The following is a 26,326-nucleotide window of genomic DNA, read 5'->3' as shown; positions in this document are numbered from 1 at the left end:
AATTTGGTCATCCCAAAGATGTGCATACTGAGTAATAGACATATATTGAAGAACTAGACGATTCTTTATGAATTCTTTATGTTGCTTATCCTCATAATAAGTTGATTGGATCAACTAATGTTGGAACTAAATTCCTAAATTCAAAAATGTATAAAAGGTAAATATGAGTTCAGTCATCTATTATGTGATATGATAAAGAGATGCATATATAAGATAATCACATGTGCATTTGTTGTCAACTTGCAGTTTGACATTTACAAAATTATTTGTGCAAGATAATTGAATTAAAAGCAACTTTCAGAATATGAAATCAAGATGATTCATCTTGATAATATTGATAAATATATATGTGATGTGACATTAAATGTCTTAGATAGTGAAATCATTGCTTATGAAAATGAAGTTTCATGTGTTGATCTGAAATATGTTATTGCATAAAGTAATTGTATGCATCAGACCAATAAATTATGTTCAATTTTTTTTCTTAATTGGTTTATGGTCATGAACCAATTCTTTTTCATGTGATAATTTTGATGTGCAATATATGATTATTAAATACACTTATGATGCACAAAGATGGATTCTCCAAAATAAATTGAGATATATGTTAGTTTGTCTAACATAAAGGGGGATCTAAGAAGCAACACATGAGTTGTAAATGATCCTATTCAACGTTTCTAGACAATATAGTTTATGACATGCATGAAGCATGATAGACTAATTGATTCTAAATAAAACAATCCTTGAAAAAAGGGGGATCAACGAATCAAAATGATCGTAAAAAGAAGACAATGTACTCTTGAAGAGCTTATGACATAACATCTCATGAAACCTCATAAGAGGGGTACGTACCTAAAAATAATGAAGTGATGAGATTTCAATAAATTATGTCATATTGTAAATCGAAAAAATTACACAAATTGATACATTATAAAAAATAATTACTGATTTTAGCGATACTTTTTGTTTATTACCATTTATAGCAATGTTGTGTTAAATCTATAATATGTATTAAAAGTGAATTATGTATGCAATATATATGGATTTAAATTGTTTTTTTTTAAATATATCATGTTTGTCTGGTAAAAAATTGTCACATTGTATTATAAGTGTATTAAAATGTGTGATAAATATATTATTCATCATTAAATTTTGTATTAAATGTGAATAATAAATTGTTCTTTGTAATATGTATTAAACTGGTATTATAATTGAATTAAAAGTGATCAAGTGAAAAAAATATTATTGCTATAAATGGTGAATATTTATTTATTATAGTATATTTATGTAATTTTCCCTTGTAAATCGATACAAAATGATATATCGTTGAGGATATCTTTGATACAATAGCGCACAATATTGTAAAAAATTATGTTCATATAAATAGTACGACTATTAAAGCATGTTGATGTAGAAATAATTATCAAGTGAAAAGTGGAATGACGCATCTCGATAGGCATAAAACTTATTTGACTTGCAATCTAGGTACTAGAAGATGTCATACATTAAATATTGAATGTTGTCACTTGACAAAGTAGATATGAAAATATCTGATGCATTCAAAATCTAAAACATATACAAGTTTTTAAAAAATTTGTTATAATCCTCATAAAGATTAAACCGATTCAACTACATGAAACATAGACAAGTATTATTATATAACTTGATGACTTGAATTGAAATTCTTGAAGAGTTTTTAAAATGCAATATATTATTTGCTTAAAAAAAATTAAAGTAAGGATGGCATGATTCATAAAGGATATACAAAGAAGCATATTTCGTCAAAACTTTTATACACTCATGAGCTCCCAAAAATAGTGATATCAGCATGCAATAAGTTTGTTCAAGTAATACTAGGTTGACCTATCGTCAAGTCTCCAGCAACTACAAGTTTCAAGAAGATGATGCACAAACTTGGAAAACGGAATTTCAAGTCTCTGGATTGATATTCTCATTGGGAGAGTTAATACATGATATATATATTTTTTCCTCATAAAGTTTTATCCCATTGAATTTTCTTTGTATGTTTTTTTAATAAAACATCTATAATATGTATTATTAGATGTGTATTTTTTTTTCACTAGTAAAATTTTTATCTTATAAGATTTTAACGAATCAAACTAATCCTGGAGTGTGTAAATTTCTAATTATATGGAATATCGAATTGGAACTAAGTTTGATTTCCTTACTTATAAAGTCAGATGTGTGGATCTCAAATTATCATTCAAGAATAAGAAGTTGTCTCTTTTCTCCTTCCTACTTTAATGTTCTTGTAAATTAATATTATTTCATAACAAAATTTCATACTTTTTTTTTGTTTTGGGTTAGGCAAAGCAGCAGCGGAGAAGGTCCTTCCTCGCATTGGAATTGATGGAGTCTCGTCATGTCTCCCTTGGTCGTCGAACGGTATGAATTTTAGGATCCGCAATTTTGGTTTCTCATTTACAACATTTTCCATACCTTGTTTGTTTGTATGCAGTTGGAAGAAATTCGTCAAAGGAGAGCAGCGGAGAGATTAAGCAAGATGTCTTCTGGACCAGATCTTGCCAAACCTGGTAACAAAACTTTAATCAACAATCCTTCTTTTTCTCCATTCTTCTCATCTTCAAAAATATTTTATTTTTTTGCCAGAGGTTTTGGGGATTACAAAATCTCGGAGTGCAACTCGCCTATCAGAGGTAAACTCAATTTCCTTTTCACAATGTGCAGTATACCCCCATTAGGTTTTATTTTGAGTTAAACATCCATCTGCAGAATGATATCACTGCCTTAGTTTCTCAATTAAAAGTTGTGCAAAAACAAAACACACAGCTAGATGAAGAAAACAGAGCATTCGCCTCAAAGGTATTTAATTCTTTCCTCCCTCCCTCATTTTGAATACGTTTTTGTCAATGTACTAACGAATATCTCTTGTTCTAAAATTTTCTTCTTCAGCTTCAGACAAAAGAAGTTGAGAACAACATGTTGCAAAAACGTCTTAACGATCTGGTAATGCATCTTTCAAATGTTATATTTACACTTATTTATCTGGGGAAAAAGATGATGTATTTTAGTTATAGTTTCTTCAATGGAAACCAGTCATGTAAATGGTCCATATAGAATAAGTTCTTACTGGAAAAAATTTATATGATCAGTTATTTGAAAGTCATCAATTTATGGGATTCAAATCCATAGTGTCCCTTTTTTTTATATGGTATATGCTTCATTCATATAAACTTCCAGCACTAAGTAACAAGCCTTTGTGCCAATCAAACTAAGTCTTAACTTTTTTAGTGGAGAAGGGTAGAAGATTAGACTCGTCATCCTTGAGTTTCTAAGGTTGTGTTTGGCTCCAAATGAAGTTCCGTCTATTAAAAACATCTTCCAGCCCAAAGATACTGCAAAAGAGATATCAAAGGTAACCAACGACCTCACAGTGCTGGAATTCCTACTACCTTCAATTCGGAATCATCTGCTTCATGACTGCAGACCTCTTTTCTGTTAATTTGTCTCTGTCAAGTATCCATCATGAGCCAATATGCAGCTGAAACATGCCACTTCATATAGTAATTTTGGCTTCCCAAATTTTCCAAGGCCATAGAGAAAAAAATTCTGCTGTTACCAAAATTATATAGCAGGATTGCACATAAAAAACACCGTTGCTCTGTCCAGTCCATAGCAATGAATCCTCATTTCAGCATCTACTGATACCAGACTCAATTTTTGCAGCAAGGTAGTCATCCTTCAATTTCCCAATCGAAGAACCCCTTATAAGGCTCAAACACCACTCATTTCCATATCTCAGTTGCGCCACAGTAACAGCTAGAAAATGTCCCTTAAATGATTGTAACTTTTAACAATCAGCAAGTATTAGGAGTCAATATAAAGACTTTGATAAAGTTCATTCTCAAAAATAAAATAAAATACAAGGACTCTGATAAAGTATGACTTAGGTAGTGGACGTTGTTCCTACTACCTTTTGTCTCAATTTATGTGACACTCCTATTTACCCTTAATGAGACAATTTACTGCCACACAATTCTTAATGACTTGTTTTAGATTACAGGTTTCAAAAGTATATCCTTCATTCTACTCCGTGCCCAGTCTAACACCTTCAAATTTATGGGATGGAGGGAGTATTATTTATAGACATTGTAATATATGAAACAAATATCATAGCCTTATTAATATGGGCTTTATCTGCTCATATCCTAGCACTATTGTTCATTCATGGATGAGATCATGACACTGCAATTACCTTAATTAAAGATAATAGTACTGCAATATATTAAGTTGCGGTTTCCCAGTACAATACGTTATTTTGCACACTTGGATCCTTTTCCTTAGATGATAAACCTTTCTGAATTTGTCTTCACTTTGCTGAAAGGAGGAATAAGAAGGAATCTAAGCAAGATATTGAGACCTCTTTTCAGTAGATAGGTGGCTTCACTTTCTTTTCTTTGGAAGTGCAGGAGCAAATCACTATACCTTCATTAAGAAAAGCGCTCAAGGATGTTGCCATGGAAAAGGATGCAGCAGTTGTTGCACGAGTACATATCATTTCTACTACCATTCTATTGTTATTAACCTTATATGTGATCCATCTGTCTTTTTCATATGAGCCGTGTTGTTTAAATATAGGAGGATCTTTCAGCTCTGCTTCGTACAATTAAGAAACGTTTGAAGGAAGTAGAAGAGGAACAGTATCGGGTATGCTAGAATTTTCTTTCACTTAATGAGTTGAAGTGGAATAGTATGCCTTAATACGTTTGAATCCTTTTGGGATTAGGCTGAAGAGGATGCGGGATCTCTAAGAGCAGAACTAAACTCATTACAGCAGCAAGCATTGACTGGTCCTATAAGTGGTTTAACTTCAATGAATTTTCCGCCAGATTGTATGCAAGCTATGGAGAAGGAGCTAGCAAATTTAAAATCTCAATTAGAGGTCACATTGTTTGTTTAAGTTGTCATGAATACCTCTTTAAGCTTTATTTATTTGCTATACCATTTTTGTAATTACAGCAAGTGACCCTGTTGAGGCAACAAGAAAGACAGCAGTTAGTGGAGGAGATAGCGCATGTATCTGCACTAAATTCTCAAAAGCAGGATTTGGAAGAGAAGCTTGCTGTTATGTCCAAAAAGGTCTCAGGTATATATTGTTCAATATTTTAGATTGAAGTGCTTAGCTCTTAGCAATCTGTATAAATGTAAATGTCCAGATACACGATACAGGGTAGACAAACATTGAAATAGATCTTAAAGGTTATTGAGTAAGGGAGTAAGTAAAGACGGAAGGATGGCCATGTGATCATACAAAATTTGTCACAATATTGAAGGTGCAGAATATAAAATAACTGTGAAAGATCAACCAAATCACAGTTGAATATCTTGAATAGTGCAAGGCTGGTAGGTCTAAAAACCTAAGATCAGAAATTCCAACTAGATGTTAAATTGAGCATGGAAGTGCAACATGAAGAGGATCGGTTGGAGTAAAGGTGAAAGATAACAAATAGTGTATATTTCATTGTTTAGTTCATACGGAATGGAGGTGGAAAGCATTAAATATGGGTGATTGAATGTGGCAGGATTTGAAGCTACATACTACTCGTCACCCGTGGCTATGTTAAATGGTGAAAACTGAAAGCTAAGACCAAACTGTGTTGGATAAGATTGCTGGGTTGTCAATTGTCAATACATGGTTGGAACTTTTTTCCCGTTCTGTTAGAGATGTTAGGATTGTGCTCAATGCAAAGATTGAGGTAATTTTGTCCTAGGTTACAAATTTGCGTTTGCACAGCCTATCCTTCTAAGTTTTCGAAGAATGCACTTGGCCCTAAAGGTTGGTTCCAGACAAATTTCTCAGTCATAAAAAAAATGAACTCCATTTTAAGTTTGCAAACATTTGCAGAATCTAGAACATTTCATAGAGATTAAGTACCTTAAACAAGCAATAAACAACATCTACTCTATAATTAACAAAGCTGGAACTAGGGTGATTAAGTACTCCCCCTAGTTGCGACAAGTGGTCTACGATATCTTGGACTAGGCCTGGAGGCGGCGCATTCATGGTCATGGATCCGCTCTCGCACATGGCTGGGGCATAACTTCCTCTATGATCGCGATGACTTGTTAGTGATTGTGTCCTTCACTGCGGGCTACCCGATCACGGGATATTTTTCGCGATAGCTATGCTCTGCTTCTTGCACAGATCCTGCAGCTTCAACATTGCTTTCAAGGCCTCCATGTTTGATTGCGGTTTTCAAGGTCCAAGACAAGTTGTAAATCTTGGTAGACTTCTCTCAAACAAAGGTCTCCTAGACTTGGGAGATCCCATTGAATCTTATTTTAACCATATATTTGATAGGGTGATATGAAATCACGAGGTAACTATGACTGTTGCTGATTGTCACAGACAAATAAATAAAATTTAAACACAGTAGGAACTTATTTGAATGGAGCATCAAAAGAATATCATAACTAGAATGAGGTTACAAGGCATCAAAGAGCTCACTGATATCCCTGATAATATGAGGAGAATTATTTTGGTTTATTTCATTTAGAATAGGAGTAGGAACAAGAATAGTATATAGAATCCTACTTGGAAAATGATTGTAATGTAGTGTCTTAGTTCGACAAGGAGTCTAATGTAGTGTCTATAAATATAGTCTCAAAATAATAATGTAGATATGCAATTCAATAATATTCTTCTATAATATTTCTCACATTATATTAGAGTATCTACTATCTTGGTAGAAAATAATTAAAAAAAGCTTCCGCAACTGGTGCGGTTGTTGTACCTCATATAGCTCCCTGTCTAGCCAATGTTTATGTTATCAAAACTTGGGACAATACTATATCCATGAAAAATAATCATGCTAAGAAGCACTGATTAGAAAAGCCTCGACAAAGAAAGTTGTCACCATGCTTCTTTCCAAAGGCTTCTTAGATTTGAATTGTGTAGTGCTGTGAATTTCTCCAATAACCACTTTCTCATATATCCGATTTGTGCAGCACCGTGCATTTATTTGGTGACTACTTTCTCATAAATCATCTTTTCAGTGACTACTTTTTCATATATGATTTGTGTAGCATCATGCATAGTTTTAGACTACTTTCTCTTATCTAAGTTATGTAGCATCGCGCGTCTATCCCGTGACTCCTCAGACCTTATTTGCGTAATTTCGTGCATCTTTTTCGTGACTCCTCAGATATGACTTACATAGTTTCACTTTCAACGTTGTCTGAAAATCAACGCTACCCAAAGGTACATTGTCTCCTTGTTACCAAACTACAACTGGCGCCACTTTGAATCTACCTCCTACGCGTCGCCACGGAGATCATCACCTCGAAATAACCTTGAAGTCCTTTGCATAAATTTCTATCGCCCTTTCTAAGGAGTAGGTAATCTATCCCGGTCTTAGCCGTGGCGCTACATTAGATCACCAAGTGCTTCTCTCTCTTATGGAAGCTCGAGATCGAAAGCAGTAGTGAAATCTAAAAGTGGATATCTTCATTTTTATCCCCAAAGTTGAAACCATCACGTGCATCATCATAGCCCTTAATGTGGTCCCTATCTGACCATTAAAGTCTCCTCCTAAAATAGCGCTTCTCGGGGCGCTGGATGTCTCTCACAACCTCGTACAAACCTGCTTGTGCACCGTGTGCACTAATTATGTTAAAAGTCAGCCCTCCCAACAACTAGCTTAACGTTCGTCATTCTTTCATTCACCCTCCTAATCTCTACCACTTGCTCCCTGAGTTCCCTATTAACTAAAATGCCTACTCCATTCCTACTCCTCGAGCTTCCTGAGTACCACAACTTAAACTCGGCTACATTTGTCTTGGTTTCCACCCATTTGGTTTCCTGGACACAAGCTACATTGATCTACCTCTTCTTGAGAATTTTCATTTACTCTATTGATTTCCCCCTCAAGCTCCCTATGTCCCAAGACCTAATCTGCAACCTAGAATCTCCCTTGGTACCCTTGCCACCCCTGACCCCCGCTCCTGCTAGACTACCATCAAACTCTGAAGCCACCAGTGCAGATAACAAAAATGCGGAAGACTGGACAAGAGCTACAAACAAACAGCATCTTGACGCAAAAAAAATCAAGAAAGCAAGGGATAAAAGCAGATAAGGGGGGGGGGGGACAATGCATAGAATTACACAATCTCCCATTAATTAACTTTGAAAAATAGCATCTGAGGCAGAGTAAAAACAAAAGTAAAGAGAACAAGAAACTGCAAAGACCAACAAGAATATAACTTAGCTGAATGAAAATTTAGATACAGATCAAAATTCAAAGAAACCTGTGGTGCGACAAGTCTTGAAGTACAAAGAACCTGCTTTTATGGCTTTGCGAAGTAGCTGAAATTGCTAGCTGCTAGGTATGGAGGTCACTGAAAAATAGCATCACTTCTTTGGTCTGATCTTGTAGAACACAGAATTGGTGGCAGTTCGGTGAAGAGATAGATGACAAAGTTGAGGTCACTGGGTCTCTCTGACTCTAATAGTGGGCCAGAAACTAGAATTCCGTCCGTCGCAGAAAAGAGGAGACAAAAAACCTGGAACGTACCAAATCTGGGACGTCAGTGTCAATGGTGGTAGTTGGCTAGGAGGGATGGATTGGCGACGCAGTGGGTAGGAGAGATGGGTTGGTGATCCTGGCGTATGTGGCAAAGGAGAGACGGATACGTGGAAAGAGAAGAGGCAGAAAGTTACGGGGAGAGAGAAGAGACCCATGAAGCATAATTTTCATAACTTTGAAATTGTTGAGGGAAAAAAAGACTTCGGAGGTAAAGGTAAAATAGTAGTTATAAGCTCAACATTGAGGGTGTCCACTCCATAATATAAGAAGAGCCTATGTGGATTGATGAAGGTCATTATCCAATTGACTCATGTCAATCAATAATAATAGAAAGTAATGTAGGTCATATTGAAGCAAGCGAAGGGGAGTGCAAACAATCTGCAATTTTTTTTTTGGAAACTGCAATCTGAAAATATTACTGCACAACAAAATTTAGGAAGTGAAAAAGAAACAAGAATCACCTAACATAGTAAACTATAAATCATATGCATTACACGAATTTCTCTGTTGATCTTTTCTGTATTATTGTGCTATTTATTACAGGTGAAGTCACCGGAAAGGCATCCCAGAAGACATTCTCAGAGGTAATTAATGCGTCTGCAGTTGATAAATAAAATTTAGCATGTTAAATTTGAGTTGGCTAATGTTTTCTGTGGAAAGGAAAATGATCGTCCAATGACCATACATTATTTTTGATAATTTTTTATTTTTTTGAAATTATTAAAATTGTTACTCTTTATATCATGCTGCTAAATCCCCTTGCAGTGTAATTGCCCTGTTGACTCAATTTTTTCGTTTGCTAATTCCCTTCATATTTTTGGCCCCTTCAAAAAATGTTTTCGGTCGTTCTTTGGTAACACTCATGTGGTTAAATGTATTATAAACTTTTGGTAGAACATGTTCTATGAGTTTAAGGTCTTATTTCAACCCTTTAAGGGAGACAAGGTGAGGCTTGAAAAGCAATTACATGATATGGCAGTGGCTATTGAAAGATTGGAAAGTAGCCGGCAGAAACTTCTTATGGAGGTATATCCTCCATCCTCTATTTTTTTTTCATTTTGCAATGTGAAATTTGAAATTATTCTGTTATGTTCTTATTTCAGGTCGATTCACAATCCTCGGAGATAGAGAGACTATTTGAGGAAAATTCTGATCTTTCTTCCGCTCATCAAGAAGCTTTAGGGGTGGCGGTGCAGTGGGAGAATCAGGTAATTTCAAGTGCTTGAAGTTAAATTAGGATGAGAAGATAGTATGATGCCTATTCACATTGTTTTTGAGGTTTATCTTTGAAATATTCTTAGATGTAGTATCTTTCATGTCCTGTTTCAACAGTAGTAAATCATGCTCTGTATATAATTATTGACAAGTCTGTTTACTTTTCCTTGATGTAATCTTTAATTGTAATAAATAGTTGACAGATTGGAGGAAGGTTTATAACTTATGAGTTTCGTTTCTCTCATAAGCTTAGCACTGAAAAGTATTGGTGATTGCAAAAGAGTTACATGGGAAGAATTTGGCAATAATTCCTGCAATTTCTTAACCGTCAAAACCAAATAGTCTTGGTGAATATGTCCGATATCATGTCGGTATTGAAATCAAATCATGAAGTGCTAATAGTACCAGCGAGAACAAAAAAGATGTCTTAACCTTTCTTTGATTCAGAAATCAGAACAATAAAGCATCTTCTTCTTGAGGAAGTTTTTGGGTTGGCTGGCTTCTGCTACCTGCAAATTCTTGAAGATTTCAATAGTTTACTCAGTTTGGCTACGCGTGATTTTTTCTGTACTCTTAAGCATAAGATGTGCTTTAGAAAAATTCCAATATGCAACAGCGGTCTCATTTATCCAACTTATACTTTTAGATGTAATCAGTTGGTTGAGTATATTTCCTTCTTTGGCATACGGGATAGTTCTCTTCATATTATATTGTAATTACACCCTCGGTAATGTACTCTAATGTCCCGAGTGTTTCTCTTCTGGTCAGAGACATTATTTTTGAAGTACTTCCATGCAGGTAAAAGATTGTCTCAAGCAAAATGAGGAGCTTCGTGTTATGTTAGATAAGTTAAGGAATGACCAAACTGCAATATCAACTGCAAACAACAACCTGATCCAGCAAGGTGTCAAAGGCAGCAAAAATGAAATTCAAGGCATAGAATATGCTGACATCATATCCATCAAGGTTTTTCATCAAACTCTTAGGTTTTGTTTGGTATGAAGGCATATGTTTTCTTGGAAAATAAGTAGATTTTGGAAGTATTTTCTCATGTTTGGTTGTTTAGTAAAAAATGTTTTTCTGAAATGGTTTTTAGTGTTTGATTTATTAATGAAAAATGTTTTTGAGAAATATTTTTTATTTTTATAGAGTAGAAATTAATTTTTGAAATTGAAAAATATTTTTAATTTTTTTTTTGTGGGTGGGGTGAAAAATAAAAATTGCAAGTTGAAAATATTTTTTAGAACTAAATTAATTTTTTTTGGGGGCTGGGGTGGGTGGGGAGATCGAGTGTAGGGATGAAAAATGAAATTTTAAAGTCGATTTTTTTTTAAAAAAAACAAACTTAATTTTTTTTTTTTTGGGGGGGGGGGGGGGTCGAGGGTACCGGGTGAAAAAAATGAAATTTTAATTTTTTGGGGAGAGGTGGGGGGTGTGTGGTCGAGGGTAGGGGTGCAAAAAAAATGACATTTTGAAGTTGAACATATTTTTTGAAAACAAAATCAAATTTTTTTCTTGGAGGGGTGGGGGTGGGGGGCTGGCTGTGGCGAGGGGGAGGTAGGGGTGGAAAAAAAAAGACATTTTGAAGTTGAACATATTTTCTAAAAACAAAATCAAATTTTTTTCTTGGAGGGGTGGGGGTGGGGGGCTGGCTGGGGCGAGGGGGAGGTAGGGTGGATGAGGTAAAATATAAAAAAATTGAAATTGAAATTGAAAATATTTTTTTATTTTTTTTATTTTAGAGGGGTGTGGGGATGATCGGGGTCGGAGGGTGGGGTGAAAATATAAAAGTTTGAAATTGAAAATATTTTTAAAAAACAAACATAATTTTTTTTTGGAGGGGGTGAAAAAATAAAAAATTGAAACTGAAAATATTTTTAAAAAATTGATTTAAAAAGAAAAAATGTAATTTGAAGTTGGATGAGAGTTTTGGAAAATATTTTTCTTAATTTTGAGGAAAATGAATTTATTTGAAAACATTTTCCAAAATCCTTATTATGATGTTGCTATTTGATACTCCTTTCGTCCCATTTTATGTGACACCCTTTTCTTTGTAAGTCGTCCGAAAAAGAATATCAGCTTACTATAATTAAAAACAATTTAACGTTAAAATTTCCCATTTACTTTATTGAAATGATTTATTTCCACACAAGTCTACGGATTAGTTTAGACCATAAGTACGGATCCAAGTCAAATGGGACAAAAGAGCATTTGAACTTGAATCTGGTTCACTGGCATCCTGTGAAAACACTGTGCCTTGCTAAGTCATTTAGGCGAATAGCAGACAGGCAGATGCATTTGAATTGTAATAAAAGAGCTACTCTTTTTACAGTCATGCATGTATGCTGCAACAGACGGTCATGACACATTCTTTTTCAAGATACGTATGGACAGTGTCACGACCCAAAACCCCTAAACCGTCATGGCTCCTACTCCACAACCCCAGTAGGTGGTTCTAGTTCCCTTTTTAATTACATGCATGATTAAAGCATAAGAAACAATTATAAGTCATACAAGTGTTTCAATATTTATAGCTGATTTGATTTGGTTATTGGTCAAATCAACAATCACAACAACTTAATTTGTCTTTAAATTATTAAAAACCAAACCATATAGAATATTTATTTGTCGGTTTGGTTGTTATCGGTTTTGATTGGGTTGTTCTGTTGTTAACCATATATAAAAATATAAGAAACAATTGATTCAAATGAATTAAAGACAACAATTCATCAAAAAAAGAAATGAATTTTCTTTGTGCCATATTGGATTTTTATAATTCTTATACTAGTAGCCCAATTATGTTTAACTTTCATCTTATATTGTCAGCTAATCCGATGCACTAAGCAACATAAACTAACTAAATAATGCATAAACTATTGATATTGTTGGACAAATAAAAGATGCACCATACTTCATTTTTTGCAATTCAAACTCCCCCATTAAGTTCAACATTTGCACACCTTTTATTGTCTCCTCTCCGACATACTCTTCCATGAGATAGTTTTATATTTCTGTAGCAGTTTTCAGAGACATTATTCATGTGGAAACTGTTGATGATAGAACAACAAATAAACATGCCTGGGCCTTTGATTTCTTTGTCTTCTTTTCCATGTGCTTTAATCTAAGCAATGATGGGATTATACAGTAGGGTTGGAATATCGCAATCTTCTTCCACAACTTCTCAGAGATCCAAAGCATCCATGAATGTCCCCATTCGTTAATTATCTTAATCTCCATCAAAGACCGACAGAGCAATTGGTGGGACTTGCTCCCAGCATCCATGTCTTCTCCAACTCAATCACATACAATTGTTAGTTTTTAATAAGAAAAAATTGCAGATAAGACAATGAAAACATTGTCTAGTTTGCTTAAAAAAAAAGAAAGCAGGAGAATCTAAGGAACTATAAATGATGAAGATGACTTAGAGAAAACTTATAGAGTAATATTAATTCTACAGAAAAAAAGATACATAAACATTACTAGAAATAAACTGAAATGGATCAGTTTTATTTTTTAGTCATGGTGATAGCCATGGTACCTACCTCCTAAAATAAGTCAATTAAAATATATGAAACTTAAAAATATATATTGTAGTCCTAAAACAGCTAACTAGTATGTATGAGGAGACACAAAGGTGGACTAAATAAGTATTAGGAAGAAGTGATAAGGTAGAATATGACACAACTTTAGGATACTGAAAATATGACCTTTGATAGGAGGGTGTGGATGACCCATAATAGGATAGAAGGTTAGTAGGTAGTGTAGTGTTATCTTGCTAAGGGTGACTTTTGTCATGGTACTAGTTGTATTATTATAGTTCTTGCCTTTTATTTTTATCATTGTTTATTATCGTTTTTAATAATCTTTTCTTGTATGTTGTTTACTGTGATTTGATATCACATTATTTTATTGTTCCTTTCCGATAGACTTTGCCTTGTTACTTGCTAACTTGAGCCGAAGATTTTTCAAAAGCAGTCTACGAACATGATAGTGGTAAGGTTTGCGTACATTTCATGCTCTGCAAACCTCACTTGTAGGATTTCACTAGATATATTATTATTGTTCAACAAAACACACCCAAGTTCCTTGTGAACCATGTCAGCCATCCCCACAAGTCACAACACATAATGAACTTAGGGGAAGAAAGTTGTAGTACTCAAAAGTGCTGGGACTGATCATTCCAGATAGATTGAATTCTTTGTCATTATGATATTGTTGCAGTACAAAATAATGGTAGTTATGTCCTCTAAATTGGTTGTTGATATAGGGTTCACTAGCTAAAGAGCAGAGCAAAACAGAAGCCTTGTCTGCTGAAATCTTGTTGCTTAATGCACGAGTCCAGCAGGCCACACAAGCATACAATGGTCTCACTCGCATGTATGTATCTTTAGACCTGTTGACATATTCATAGGCAATTTGCCCATATCCTTTTTGTTATTAACTAGTAACACTACCATTTTAATATTTTCCAGCTATAAACCTCTTTTATGGAACATTGAGAATAGTCTCGTCAAGTTGAAACAAGATAGCAGCACCGTAAGAGTTCAGTGAAGGTATAACATTTTAGGTGCTACATGAAGTTGATAACCTACTACATGAAGGTTCATTATCACAACCATCGTTATAACAATATTTTACCATAACGATTGAGAACTAACCTTTCACGGTATATTTTACGTCTTTGTAACGTGTTCCACCTATAAGAACAATGACATTCATACATGCACTTTTTATAAAATTACATATGATATCTACAAAAATTAGATTTTAGAATATTTATAGTTATCATCAATTGGTGTCTTGCACTATTGCATATAGTAAGTTTCTACTGTGAACTTTTAAAAGAACAAAACGACCACTATTTTTTTTATTTTTTTTTGTGCGTGTGTGTGTGTGTGTGTGGGGGGGGGGGGGTCATTTAATCCTGAAAATGAGTTGTCTCGTTTCTGCTTCGCCCATCTTTGAGATAAACAAATCTTTCTTATTGAAAATCATTGCAGGAGTTTTGAATTTTCTTTTCTAGCCCAATAGTATTCTCCAACACTTCTCATAAATTTGTATAATGGGCAGAAGAAGAACAAACCCACCCATAAAATTGTATATGTCAAAGTTGTTTTGTTGCAGGGGATAGAATCTATTGCAAATTTAAATTGACAAGTCAAATACGGAGAGAATGAGGGAGGAGACGTTAGTCTGAACCAATACCGAATAATAATAAATGTGGACAAGGCCCTGAAATGTCCCTCAACTGTCTAATGTCATACAAAAATATTACTTTCGGCTCCCAAATACTAATCACCTAAATTTTTGGTTCAAACATACCTTTAATATTAACCATTTAGTTCATATATGTGCTTATTTTTAACGAAGTTCCCCTAAAATAAGATAATTAAATATTTATTTATTATATTACCTAATCTAATTGAATTAATGTTAAACACTTATTAAAGAAATAATAAAAATTACATGTGATTCGTGTTTTGACCTGACATGCTTAAAATAATATTCAAAAGATAATTTCATGATATGTTAGTATTGCCTTATTTCATATGAACCCCAATTTATTATAAGCGAGTGAACTCATAATTGAGATTTAACTCAAATTTTCATACAAATCTTAAAAAATCATTATTTTTCAGATAAGTTTTCCATTCAATAATTATCCGTCTTGCTCATTCTCTCTTTTTATTTTTACTTTCTTAAATGAACTTACATGTTCATTTTCTTCTAATTATATTATTTTCATGGTGTTTTGGTATGTGGGGGTAGGAGAAAAAGTTATTTTCATTCATTCATTTTGAATTTTGGAAACACATATAAAAGAAAAATGCACTATACGTATATAGTTATTAAATCTTCTATATTTTTGTATGAATTTTATCGTTATTATGATTTTTTAAAATCATGTCGTCGTTTTTACTCTTTTTTTTTAATAAAGATATTTTCCTCTTTTTTTTTTGGTCATAAGTTGAATTTTTTTTAAAAAATGATGTAAAAGATCAAAAAATAATATAAGAGAGCAAGGGGGGGGGGGGGGGGCAAGGAGAGTGTAGAGAGTAGATGATTAACATTTTTTGTTATAATGAAACTGAAAAGTATGTGCCTATAAATCAAGTAAGTTCAAATTATTTTACAGAAAAAGTCCTAAAATACCCTTTAACTATGGGGTTTGGTACAATATTATCTTTCATCTACCTTATAAGTGCATACCATTAGAAATAAGAGTATTTTTGAGCCAAAGTGTTGATATTAGTTATATTTGAGGGTTGAAAGGTGGATAGAGGATAGTTTTGTACCAATTAAAATAGTTGAGACATATTTTAGGCCCTTGTGTTACGAACTTAGAGTCTTATAAAGCTCCGTGTTGCACTTGACAACTTACTCATGAATTTTTGACGATCTTGTAAGCTCAAGTAAGAAGACTAAGATCACTAAGAGAATGCAAAGAAAGACTTAGAAAGCTTTAAGAAGAAGGCTATCAAACCTTTTGGAGTCATATCCACCTAAAACCCATACATTGGAAGTAACCCTACCTTCATTAGGTTTCTCCTTCACAAATTAGGGAAAAATCTAGGGGACTCAGTGGGTGGAAGAACCCATGTAAAAAGATCTTAACATACCTTAAACAAATCCATAGCGCAAGCCTTTAGCAATTGAGCCTTTGTGATTGACCTTAGCTTCAACCCTAGCTTCTTCTTTAATGGAGGTTCTTCATAGAGAGAAAACTATTTGAGAGAGGAGTGATTTGAGATTTTGAATCAGGTCTAATGTAAAGTTACTCAAATTTGGGGGCTAATGACTTAAAATACTTTATTTGGGTGAATAAAAGACATCCCAAACAACCCTTCACCTAAACCTAGTCGAATAGGATTTTACTTAATTGACCCTCACTAGACAGCCTCGTCCGAGGCACCACGACCACTGGACAGTTTGTAAAGGGAACTACGGTCTTAAGTGGTGCATGTCGTCCATAGACTAGTAGATCTCACAACCCTTAGGGGCCGTTTGGTTACTCTATAAGAGTACCTTTTATTGATGAATTAAAAGTGGTATTAGTTTTACGATGTTTGGTATAAATTTTTTATTAAGTTGAAAAGTCAACCTAACTTATACAATGTTTGGTAGGTAGAGTTCTAAATGTTGTATAAAAAGTTATATGTTTTAATTTTATATGGTGTTTGATTGTGTTTTTTGTAATCTTACATAATTAATACTAACATAACTTATGAGGGAATCTATGTATAAGTTATCCGGGGTAGAAGGTGGAATAATATGCGGGTGTTAGTTATACATGTATTAAAATAATATATTACACAATTACCCCGATTAATTTATTTTTAAATCATTTCTTATTGAAAACTTTAACCCTTTTTTTCCTCCATTGAGAACTTTACCTAACTACTTGTTTTTTTTAACCAAAAAAAATTCTTAATACACAACATCTTTTTTTTAAGCCGCAAAGCTTGTGCAAAATTAATCGCCGCTAATGTTGCAGTTTAGCCTTTTTTACCATCTATCCATGGCTAATTTGTATCAAATCAAAAGCAAAATATTTATTTTTGTAAGAAAATTTTATATTTTGTTTTTGTTTCTTCTTTACTGAACAATATTTTTTAATTTTGTTTTCATTTGAATTCCAAATGCAAATATTATATTAATATTATAAATTGAATCGTATATATTTTGTTTGCACATATGTTTTATATATATGTGTGTGTGTATATATATATATATATATATATATATATATATATTATTAAATACATTCTACATATTTAATTAATATTTATTATTTAGAACATAAATTTATATGTAAATCATATATTTGGTATATTAAAAATATATAAACAATATATAGAGGGAGAATTTTTTTCCTTTACTTTTTATTCAAAATGAGGTAAAATTATACTTTTTGCTTATTTATTTGTAAATAATATATATAATTTACAACAAATAATATTCAATAGTTAATAATTCATGTGTTATAATATCTATATAACTAAATAATACCTACATAACTGAACTCTTCATAACTTATACCTGCATAACTAAACCCTATATAACTAAACCCTACATAACTAATACTTGCATAACTAATACCTGCATAACTAAACCCTGCATAACTAAACCCTGCATAACTAATACTTGCATAACTAAACTCTGTATAACTAATACCTGCATAACTCTAACCAGTAACTAAACGCCCCCTTATTGTCCCTCAAACACCCTAAATTGCTAAGGCACCTTCCCGAGCACTTTGACGGGCCGTGGTCAAGCCAACAGCTCGTGAAGTGCCTCATGAGCCTTGGAGAAGCGACTTGGTCTCTTTTCTTGGCTTCCCAAGTACCTAAGTCATCTTTACGGACCCCTTCATGGATCGTGGTACACACCACTATTCGTGAACCCCTTGGGCAGTAGCTACCAAGGTTCGACAACTATGGCCCTTTGCGTAGGCTTGCCCTTTTGCCTTGATGGTTGCCTTTCCCATGCACCACCATTAAACTCCTTACTATAAACATACAAAGTCTCATCTACAATTTTATTTACAACCAACACACCTTAGAATCCTAGCTTGTGGCCTTGGTTTAGTCTATTAGTTTCCAGGCTGTTAAACAAAGGCTGGCCAATGCTACCAAGGCACTGCCCACCATTCAACCTGAGCCTTCATGCCTCGTGCAGGTCACCATGCCACTTGGTTCCACTCGTGATGGTGATTCAGTCCTCTCTAAGGCTGCCCAACATTGGGTTACCTCCACCAGTCACTTCACGACCAGTGGTGAAGACCACGACTTGTGGGAAGTATCTTGATGAAGACTTAACCACTTGAGAGGCAGAGGCATGATGGCAAGACATTTCCTCAAGGATCACGAGAGGTACCACGACTCATGGCAAGCACCACGACCCATGGAGCCCCTCATGAAGATTTCTTTGGCCTGTGGGCTAAAGGAACTTGTTTCCAAGCTACTGCCGCTATTCAATGTTCGGACAAGGGCCTAAAATACCCTTAAAGTATTGAAAATGGTACAAAATTACCCTTCATCCACATATTGGCTCCAAAATGCCCTTTCCATCCACCTATTGGCTCCAAAATACCCTTGTCGTCCACCTTTGGGTTCAAAATTGACCATTTTTTAATTGTTTTAAAATTAAACTCTTTAAATATTTTTTTAAATATTGGGCATTCAACTATTAATTATAAATTTAATTTATTAATATAATTTATAAACCAATCCACTACCCACTCATTACTAACTAAACCTCACTCAATTAATAATTCAATTATAATATCAAAATCGTCATAAAAACTACTTAAACACAATGAAATTATAGATTACTGAAAATGACATTCAAAATTATTCGAGTCCGAATCAAAGCCCCAATTAAATTTAGGTTGAGCAGCTTTTTTAGGAGGACACTTTCTTTCAAAATTGAATTAGAAATTTATGATTAAAGGCAAAGAAATAATACATTCCGAATTAATTCATGCACTTTTTTAAAATATAATTTTACAAATATTTATGATTTATTTTAAAACCTTTAATATATTATTTTGAAAAAAAGTTACCTATGAAGTAACATCACATAATTGAGACGTAAGAATAATTAAGATGGACATAGTCAGACTTTTAAGTTTATCGGTGATTTTTATGTAGTCACTTGAATGTATGATAATTTACTTGTATATTTTTTTAAAACACTCAATTGGCAGTAGCTTGCATTAATAATGTGACGGATTCATTAATTTAGAGGGATTTAATTAGTAATGGGTGGGTAGTTGATTGATTTATAAATTACACTAATAAGTTGAATTATAATAAATAGTTGAGCGCCACGTATTTTAAAAAATATTTAAATAGTTTAAATATAAAACCGTTAAATAAATTGTCAATTTTGAACCAAAAGGTAGATGACAAGGGTATTTTGGACCCAATAGGTGGGTGGGAAGGACATTTTGGAGCCAATAGGTGGATGAAGGGTAATTTTGTACCATTTTCAATACTTTGAGGGTATTTTAGGCCCTTTTCCGTTCAATGTTTTAATGATGCTTTGAGAGTAAACTGGTAAGAATATTGTTATTATTCTAGTGTTGTTGAAAGGAATTCTCATAATACATAGCATAATGTGAAAGAGTTCTCACATAATGAATATTAATAGGTTATGAAGGCTTTCTAATCTAATTGGATTAAAGGCTAAAGAGCTTTCATAACTAGAACATAGATGGTAATAGTTTCTCATGCATGGTATAAAGTGTTTAATTGATGATCTAGCTTGAATCGGCAGGCCAAGATCACCCTTTAATGAGTAACTCTAACGAGTTAAGTTAATGATATACCTTGAATCGGTTGTCCAAGGGTATCCTTTCATGAGTAACTTAAAAGAGCTATTTTAATGACCTAACTTGAATTAGTAGGCCAATTGCATCCTTTCATGAATAATTAAATACATATCCTATTGATCTTACTTGAATCAGTAGGACAAGGGAACCTTTTAATAAGTAATCAAATTAATAAAGAATTAACTACTCCGTGGGAATTTAATGCTTAACATCGAGTGGATATTGTGTGAGATGGAAGCTCTCCCTTATTAAGGTCAGATTTTTAGAAGAATTATCTTGAGATGGAAGCTTTCTAGTAGACCGACCGAGTTTCAAGAAGCAATCTTCTTATCCCATAAATTACGGTCCCTCATAGGATATTTAGCTAGTGGATCCACCTAAGCTAAAATTACCAGTTCATACCTTAGGCAACTAGACCAACCTTTTTACGGTGTGGGAATCACCGGATTCCATGTGAAAGATCACATGGTCTCATGTAGGTTGAGGCTTATTTTCCACAATAATAAGAAATTTATTAATGAACCAAGGCATTCTTCAAGAAGTATCTCGTAAGTGTTCAAAGAATTTAAAGATGATGCTAGCTTGCATTGAAGATGATGTTCTGACTTTTTTTCTCCAACTATCTCTACGATGATTTTTAAACTTTGTAACTTGCATGCTTTCTAATGAAATATAAGTTTTTGAAAGCTTCAAATAATTTTTTTCATGGCTATCATACTTGGTGCATTTTTGTACTAACGCCTACTTTGCCTACATTTTCCCCAATTTTAGGGTCTGGAACTAGAGGTGATCAAACTTTTGGCTAGGCATGGATTTGAGTGTTTTCGAGCTTGGTGAGTCTTCATGGTTCAAGGATGGATTTTCATATGTCTAGTTCTTTCATATACTTTCCCTTTGTGGACATGTTATATGGGTTTGACCTGATTTCATTCAATATCGTAAATGGCTATGATGAGACAAAGTGTCTAGGTTTCTGCTTTTTTTTAATGAAAAAATATTTTAAACTTGAAATATTGTTTTACTCTAAATTGGTATATTTCTTATGTTATGAGGATTAAGTGGCTTGTATGGAGTCCTTTGGGGTCCTATTCTTCATTAATAGCTAGGGGTACCCCTAGGTCTTGACACATACAATTGCACAACATTAGGCTAATCAGACTTCACTTGCATCAAATTCAACCAAGTCCCAACACATATGAGAACTCAATTTAACAATTAACCAACACATTTAATTTAAGCTATATTAGGCACAAATTAGAAAAACTAACTCATGGGTACAATTCAGTACTAACAGTGCACAACTACCCAAAAAAATCAATCAACACATTTCAAATGACTTTCTGTGTATATATAAAATCACAATTTTACGCTCAAACAATAAGATATGAATTAAACACCAACCTCAAGATGAATAAAGCACAAGAAAATGATGGAAACTAGGGCTTAGGACAAAAAATCATGCAAGACAAGACACTCCGTGTACTTGAAAAACATCAAAAGAGGCACTATAACACAACAATGCAATACTGGAAACTTAGGGAAGAAAGGTGCCTCAAAGATAACAAAATGTTTCTTTTTAAAATGATAAGACCCTTGGGCTTTTTATATACCAGGTGCAATCGTCAGTTCTGAATAATGTTGCCTAGTCAATTTGGTGCGTTATTGAATTGAGATAAAGCTCACAAAAAGTCCTTAAAGGATACAAAATTTGACTTATTCAGCAAACTAGATGGAGTGTGCATCTTGTGCTTCAGTGGACCCCTATTTGTAGTTCACATCACCTAAGTTGATGGTACACTTATTCAGTTTTCTCTATCTCAAAAATTGGACAAGAATGAGTCAGCATAATGCCTTCGACGAATCACCAATGGGATTTTGGAATCAATTACTTTACTTTGCAACACTTTAATTTCCTTTATACCTGCACTAACAATACACATTTTTGAAAAAAATAAAAAAAAGTAAAAACATGGGTTTCCTCCCAAGAAAGTCTTTATTTAACGTTGTGCCATGACATAATCCTCAATTTCTTAATATTGATTTTTAGGATTTGCGACGGTGTCACTGGGAAATGTTCCATTTTACATCAGATGAAGATCTGGAACATTCGTTTTTCTAGTTGTTTGAAGACACTGAATGATAGGTCACTGTTTGAGATAAGGTGGTGAAGTAATTTTCAATTCTTTCAGCACCTTGTCAGACCCTTCAACCTTGTTGAAGATCCCTGTGAGCATTTCCTTAGTTAAGTTTCCTTCTTGTCCAGTAAGGTCCTTTAATCGTAAACGATTATGGGGATAAACATATATATCCTTTACGTTCTCCATATCTCTCCACTTTCCACCTCTCTAATCATTCCAACCACTATATATTTCTTGTTCCAACCTTGATTCCCACTCTGTCTTTTGTAATTTTGATAAGAATCCATCATTTGGTTTTCCAAAGATTGAACTTCATCATTGTATAATGCCTCAACTTTGTAATCCTCAGGGAACATTCACTACTTATTCTAACCATGTTTAATGATTTAAACCGATCTCTCATGACATGTCTAGATGACAAATTTTGTTAAGTCGTCATTTTTGTGATATTATTATCTTGTACATCACCCTTCTCAATTTGTTCTTTGCTCATTCTAAATTATAGCATAGACACTTGATCTTCTCTTATATACCATGCTTGATATACCTTGGTCATGTAATCTGGAAACAACATTGTTGCTTCATAAGCTTGTCGCATTAATCCACCTTAGGTAAGTTGATCAGTCAACCTTTATTGACTGAATCAAGGCTACAATAGAAGTATTGCAACAATAAATGATATGGAACACCATGGGTTTGACATTGCAAGAGTAATATCCGAAGTCACAAAATTTAGAGGTTCTCCTCCAATTCGTATGAGTATTTAGACTTCGTTCCGAAGTTTAACTATATCTGAGGAGGGAAATAACCTCTCTTAGAGTGTTTCATTTTAATTTTCCCAAGAAGTGATATAATCATTTGGCTATTCCACCAACCATCTAATAGATTCACCCATTAAAAAAATGGGAATAATTAAAATTTTATAGACTCTTGCGTGAATGAATGATAATTGATTCATGTGTAGATTGATTTGTATCATTATCTATGTCACTTCTGTTCAATTGAGCAATTGTTATTATAGCCTTGAAATGACAAGTTTGATCTAATATCATGTTAATGTAGAATTAAGTTTGAATTTTTAATTCACTTGGAAGGTGGAGGTGTTTACTTGTATGTACATTGTCATCATGGCCTTCAAGCCGTTACATGAGAAATAGAAGTATTGTCATGATGTTGTGTATTTGATTATGATGTGAAGGCTATACTTGTGGTTTTTATGGTAGAATGATGATTTTCTAGAGAATGTTAATGTATTGTGATGGAAAGTACATTCTCTCTTAATTCTTATGAGTGTAGATAATGAAATATGAATGGTTTCTATAATGTAATGATGTATCTTAGCTTGGTAGACTATCACGAATCGAGAGCACCCCAATCGTAACACGGCGTACTCGACCTCGAAAAGGTCTTGTACAAACCCTTAACATTCATAACACTCGATACGAAAAATAGTTAGGAATGAGAAACTTCATTCAAACAAAACTATTTAAAAATTCAATATAACATATTTCAAAAGACACAGTGGAAGACTAAGTCTCACATGACCATCCTTAGACAAAAATAACAAGATACGATTATGACACTCTATACAATCAAATAAACTAAAGTCTATTACAAGAGTCTCAATAGAAAACTGGTAACATAGAATCCTTGTCCTCGACATATGAGGATATACCAAAAGGTCTTGAGAGAAACTCTAACTCCAAGCCTCACTATAGAAAGAACATCACTTTCCAACACCTACACTTGTAGTAAAACATAGAAGAAGAATGGAGTTAACACAATTAAGCACTAAGTATGATGAACATGCAAAAACATGCAAAAAAGAAAACTTGTTTGAGATATATGATTTTATGCCATTTTATACAACTTCATAAACACAAGTATAAGAGGCATATTGTCACAACCCGATAGCACCCCCTTGTCGTAACCGACTTATTTGACATCTCAAAGGTCTCATACAAGCTACATGGATTACATATGATACTTAAAAATAGATAAGAATTTAAATTTTCTTCACACATGAATAATACTTTCATTAATAAGCAAATGGAATACTTCAAAACATCTAAATTTACAATATGTATCATAAAACCATCTAAAAACTTTAGAGTAAAATATTTGGGACTAAGCCCATATATAACTTAAAATAAAGACTAAAAGACAATAAAAGAACATGTGAGGTCTTGTCCTCGAATCTATAAGGAATTAAAAAACTTCATCTTTAATCCTTAGAAACCTATCCATCATCCATAGCATCCTAACCTCCAATTCCTACACTTTAGTCAAAAGGGAAAGAGAAGGGGTTAGCACATTTAAGCACTAAGTATGAAAGCCATGCAAAAATATGCGAAAAGTGATATTTAGTATAGAAGCATTCTTTTCATGCTATTTTGGTAATATATCATGAAGACAAGTACAAGAACCATATTTCAAGTCAATATCCGCATATAAGATAATACCACACCAAAAAACATGACCATACTCAATGAGTAACCCTTTCATCGTATTTGTCACGACCCGACAGCACCCCCAATTGGCTACACGGCGTACTCGACCTCTCGGAGGTCTTATACAAGCCCTTAGCATTCATTCATCGCATTGTCATAAAATAGTGCAGAAATTTAAAACTATTTAATGAAAATCGTAAGGCTTAAGACCAAACACTTTTTCAAAGGAAGTCTATAGAAGCAAGTAGGAATCTAGTCTCTCATAAGCCATCATAGACTTAAACATTAAGAATATCAAATTAGGGACATAGAACTTACATAAAAATGAAACTATGTCTAATACAATGTCTTAAATGAAAGAAAACTAGAAAGAACATCCATGTTCTCGGACATATGAGGACATACCATGTCTTTAGAGAATTCTACTTCCCAAGCTTCAAATCTATTAATCCTCACTTGCCACCACTTATACTTGTAGAATTAGAAAAACATATGGAATTAGTATAATTAATCTCTAAGTATGATGACCATGCATGAAATCATGTAAAAAGGGATAGTTTAGTTGAAATATGCTTTTCATGCTATTTTGATAAAAAAAACTTCATAGACCAAATGCAAAATATATAGTGCAAGTCCATCATCAACCACATAAGATAATACTCACATAATCTTCCAGATAAGACCATAATCATTAAGTAACCCATTTGACCATCTATACAGTATATCTAATGTTATCCTAAGACCCACTTAAGTAATACATGAAGAGACCGGCCATACAACCTCTTTAATACACATCTAAGTGTTCCTTTTAAGGCTACCAAAAGTTAAGGATATTTCCTTTCCAACACAACCACAAAAGTCAACATTCATTACTAAAGATACTACAGGATATATTTACTTATTTAAGTGACTTCACATAATGGTCTTGAAGACCTAGGGAACTCACTTTAGCATCTTCAAAACCTACTCGTACTATGTGTTGATAACATCCCATTCCACGACGTAGACGTTGTAGAACCTATTCAATAACTAGAGTGAACATCCTACATGATAAGAATAGGAATTAACTAACATAGGCTACACTAGATAGGTATGGAATCCAGTGTCATAAAACCCCACACCGCGAAAGGTGTTCATCTTGCAAAAGGTAGAACTAAGGACACATCCCATGTATGCACATGGTTTAGGGGATATTAAAAGGCTTCTTTGTAATCTAGTCTCATACTTTAAGTAGAGATACTACCTTAAGCGTATCCACTCAGTGCTTTTACTTGGTTCTGATAGAGTAAGTTCATTCATGTAACAGTATTTCAGAAGGTACCATCTCTAATACAACCAACTCATAATACCACTACCAAGAAGGGATCCACAAGGGTCTACCGATCAAGGTTCATTAGAATAGCTTATTCATGAAACGGGTACCATGCTAGGTCTATCTGATTCACTTTATTATAAACCTTCTTTTAATATTCAAGGTTTGACATTCACTTAGGGTTCTAGACTAAACAAGAAGGGCCACCATTCTTAGGTCTACCGGTTCAAGACATACTTAAGAACACCTCATTTATCATTCATGTATCAATTAATAAAACCAGGTCTACCTAAACAATACACCATATC

General features: G+C 33.7%; 1 protein-coding gene across 4 annotated transcripts in view; it reads left to right on the top strand.

Annotated features, from left to right (window-relative positions):
• Positions 1-2,007: 2,007 nt before the first annotated feature.
• The window catches only part of LOC101253716 (uncharacterized), a 30,778-nt gene continuing 6,459 nt past the window's right edge, over positions 2,008-26,326 (top strand). For 2 of the 4 annotated variants that reach the window (XM_019215703.3, XM_010327957.4), the window contains exons 1-14: positions 2,244-2,406; positions 2,480-2,555; positions 2,632-2,678; positions 2,755-2,844; positions 2,935-2,988; positions 4,452-4,529; positions 4,621-4,689; positions 4,769-4,924; positions 5,002-5,128; positions 9,111-9,151; positions 9,504-9,593; positions 9,671-9,775; positions 10,581-10,748; positions 20,890-20,951. In XM_019215703.3, the coding sequence (XP_019071248.1) occupies positions 2,371-2,406; positions 2,480-2,555; positions 2,632-2,678; positions 2,755-2,844; positions 2,935-2,988; positions 4,452-4,529; positions 4,621-4,689; positions 4,769-4,924; positions 5,002-5,128; positions 9,111-9,151; positions 9,504-9,593; positions 9,671-9,775; positions 10,581-10,748; positions 20,890-20,951 (1,199 nt within the window). In that variant the 5' untranslated portion in view covers positions 2,244-2,370. The other 2 variants (XM_004246973.5, XM_069289248.1) reach the window with 2 other exon arrangements.

This window comes from Solanum lycopersicum, chromosome 9 (genome assembly GCF_036512215.1).
Source record: "Solanum lycopersicum chromosome 9, SLM_r2.1".
NCBI lineage: Eukaryota > Viridiplantae > Streptophyta > Magnoliopsida > Solanales > Solanaceae > Solanum > Solanum lycopersicum.
This window is presented reverse-complemented; position numbering and strand designations above follow the sequence as displayed.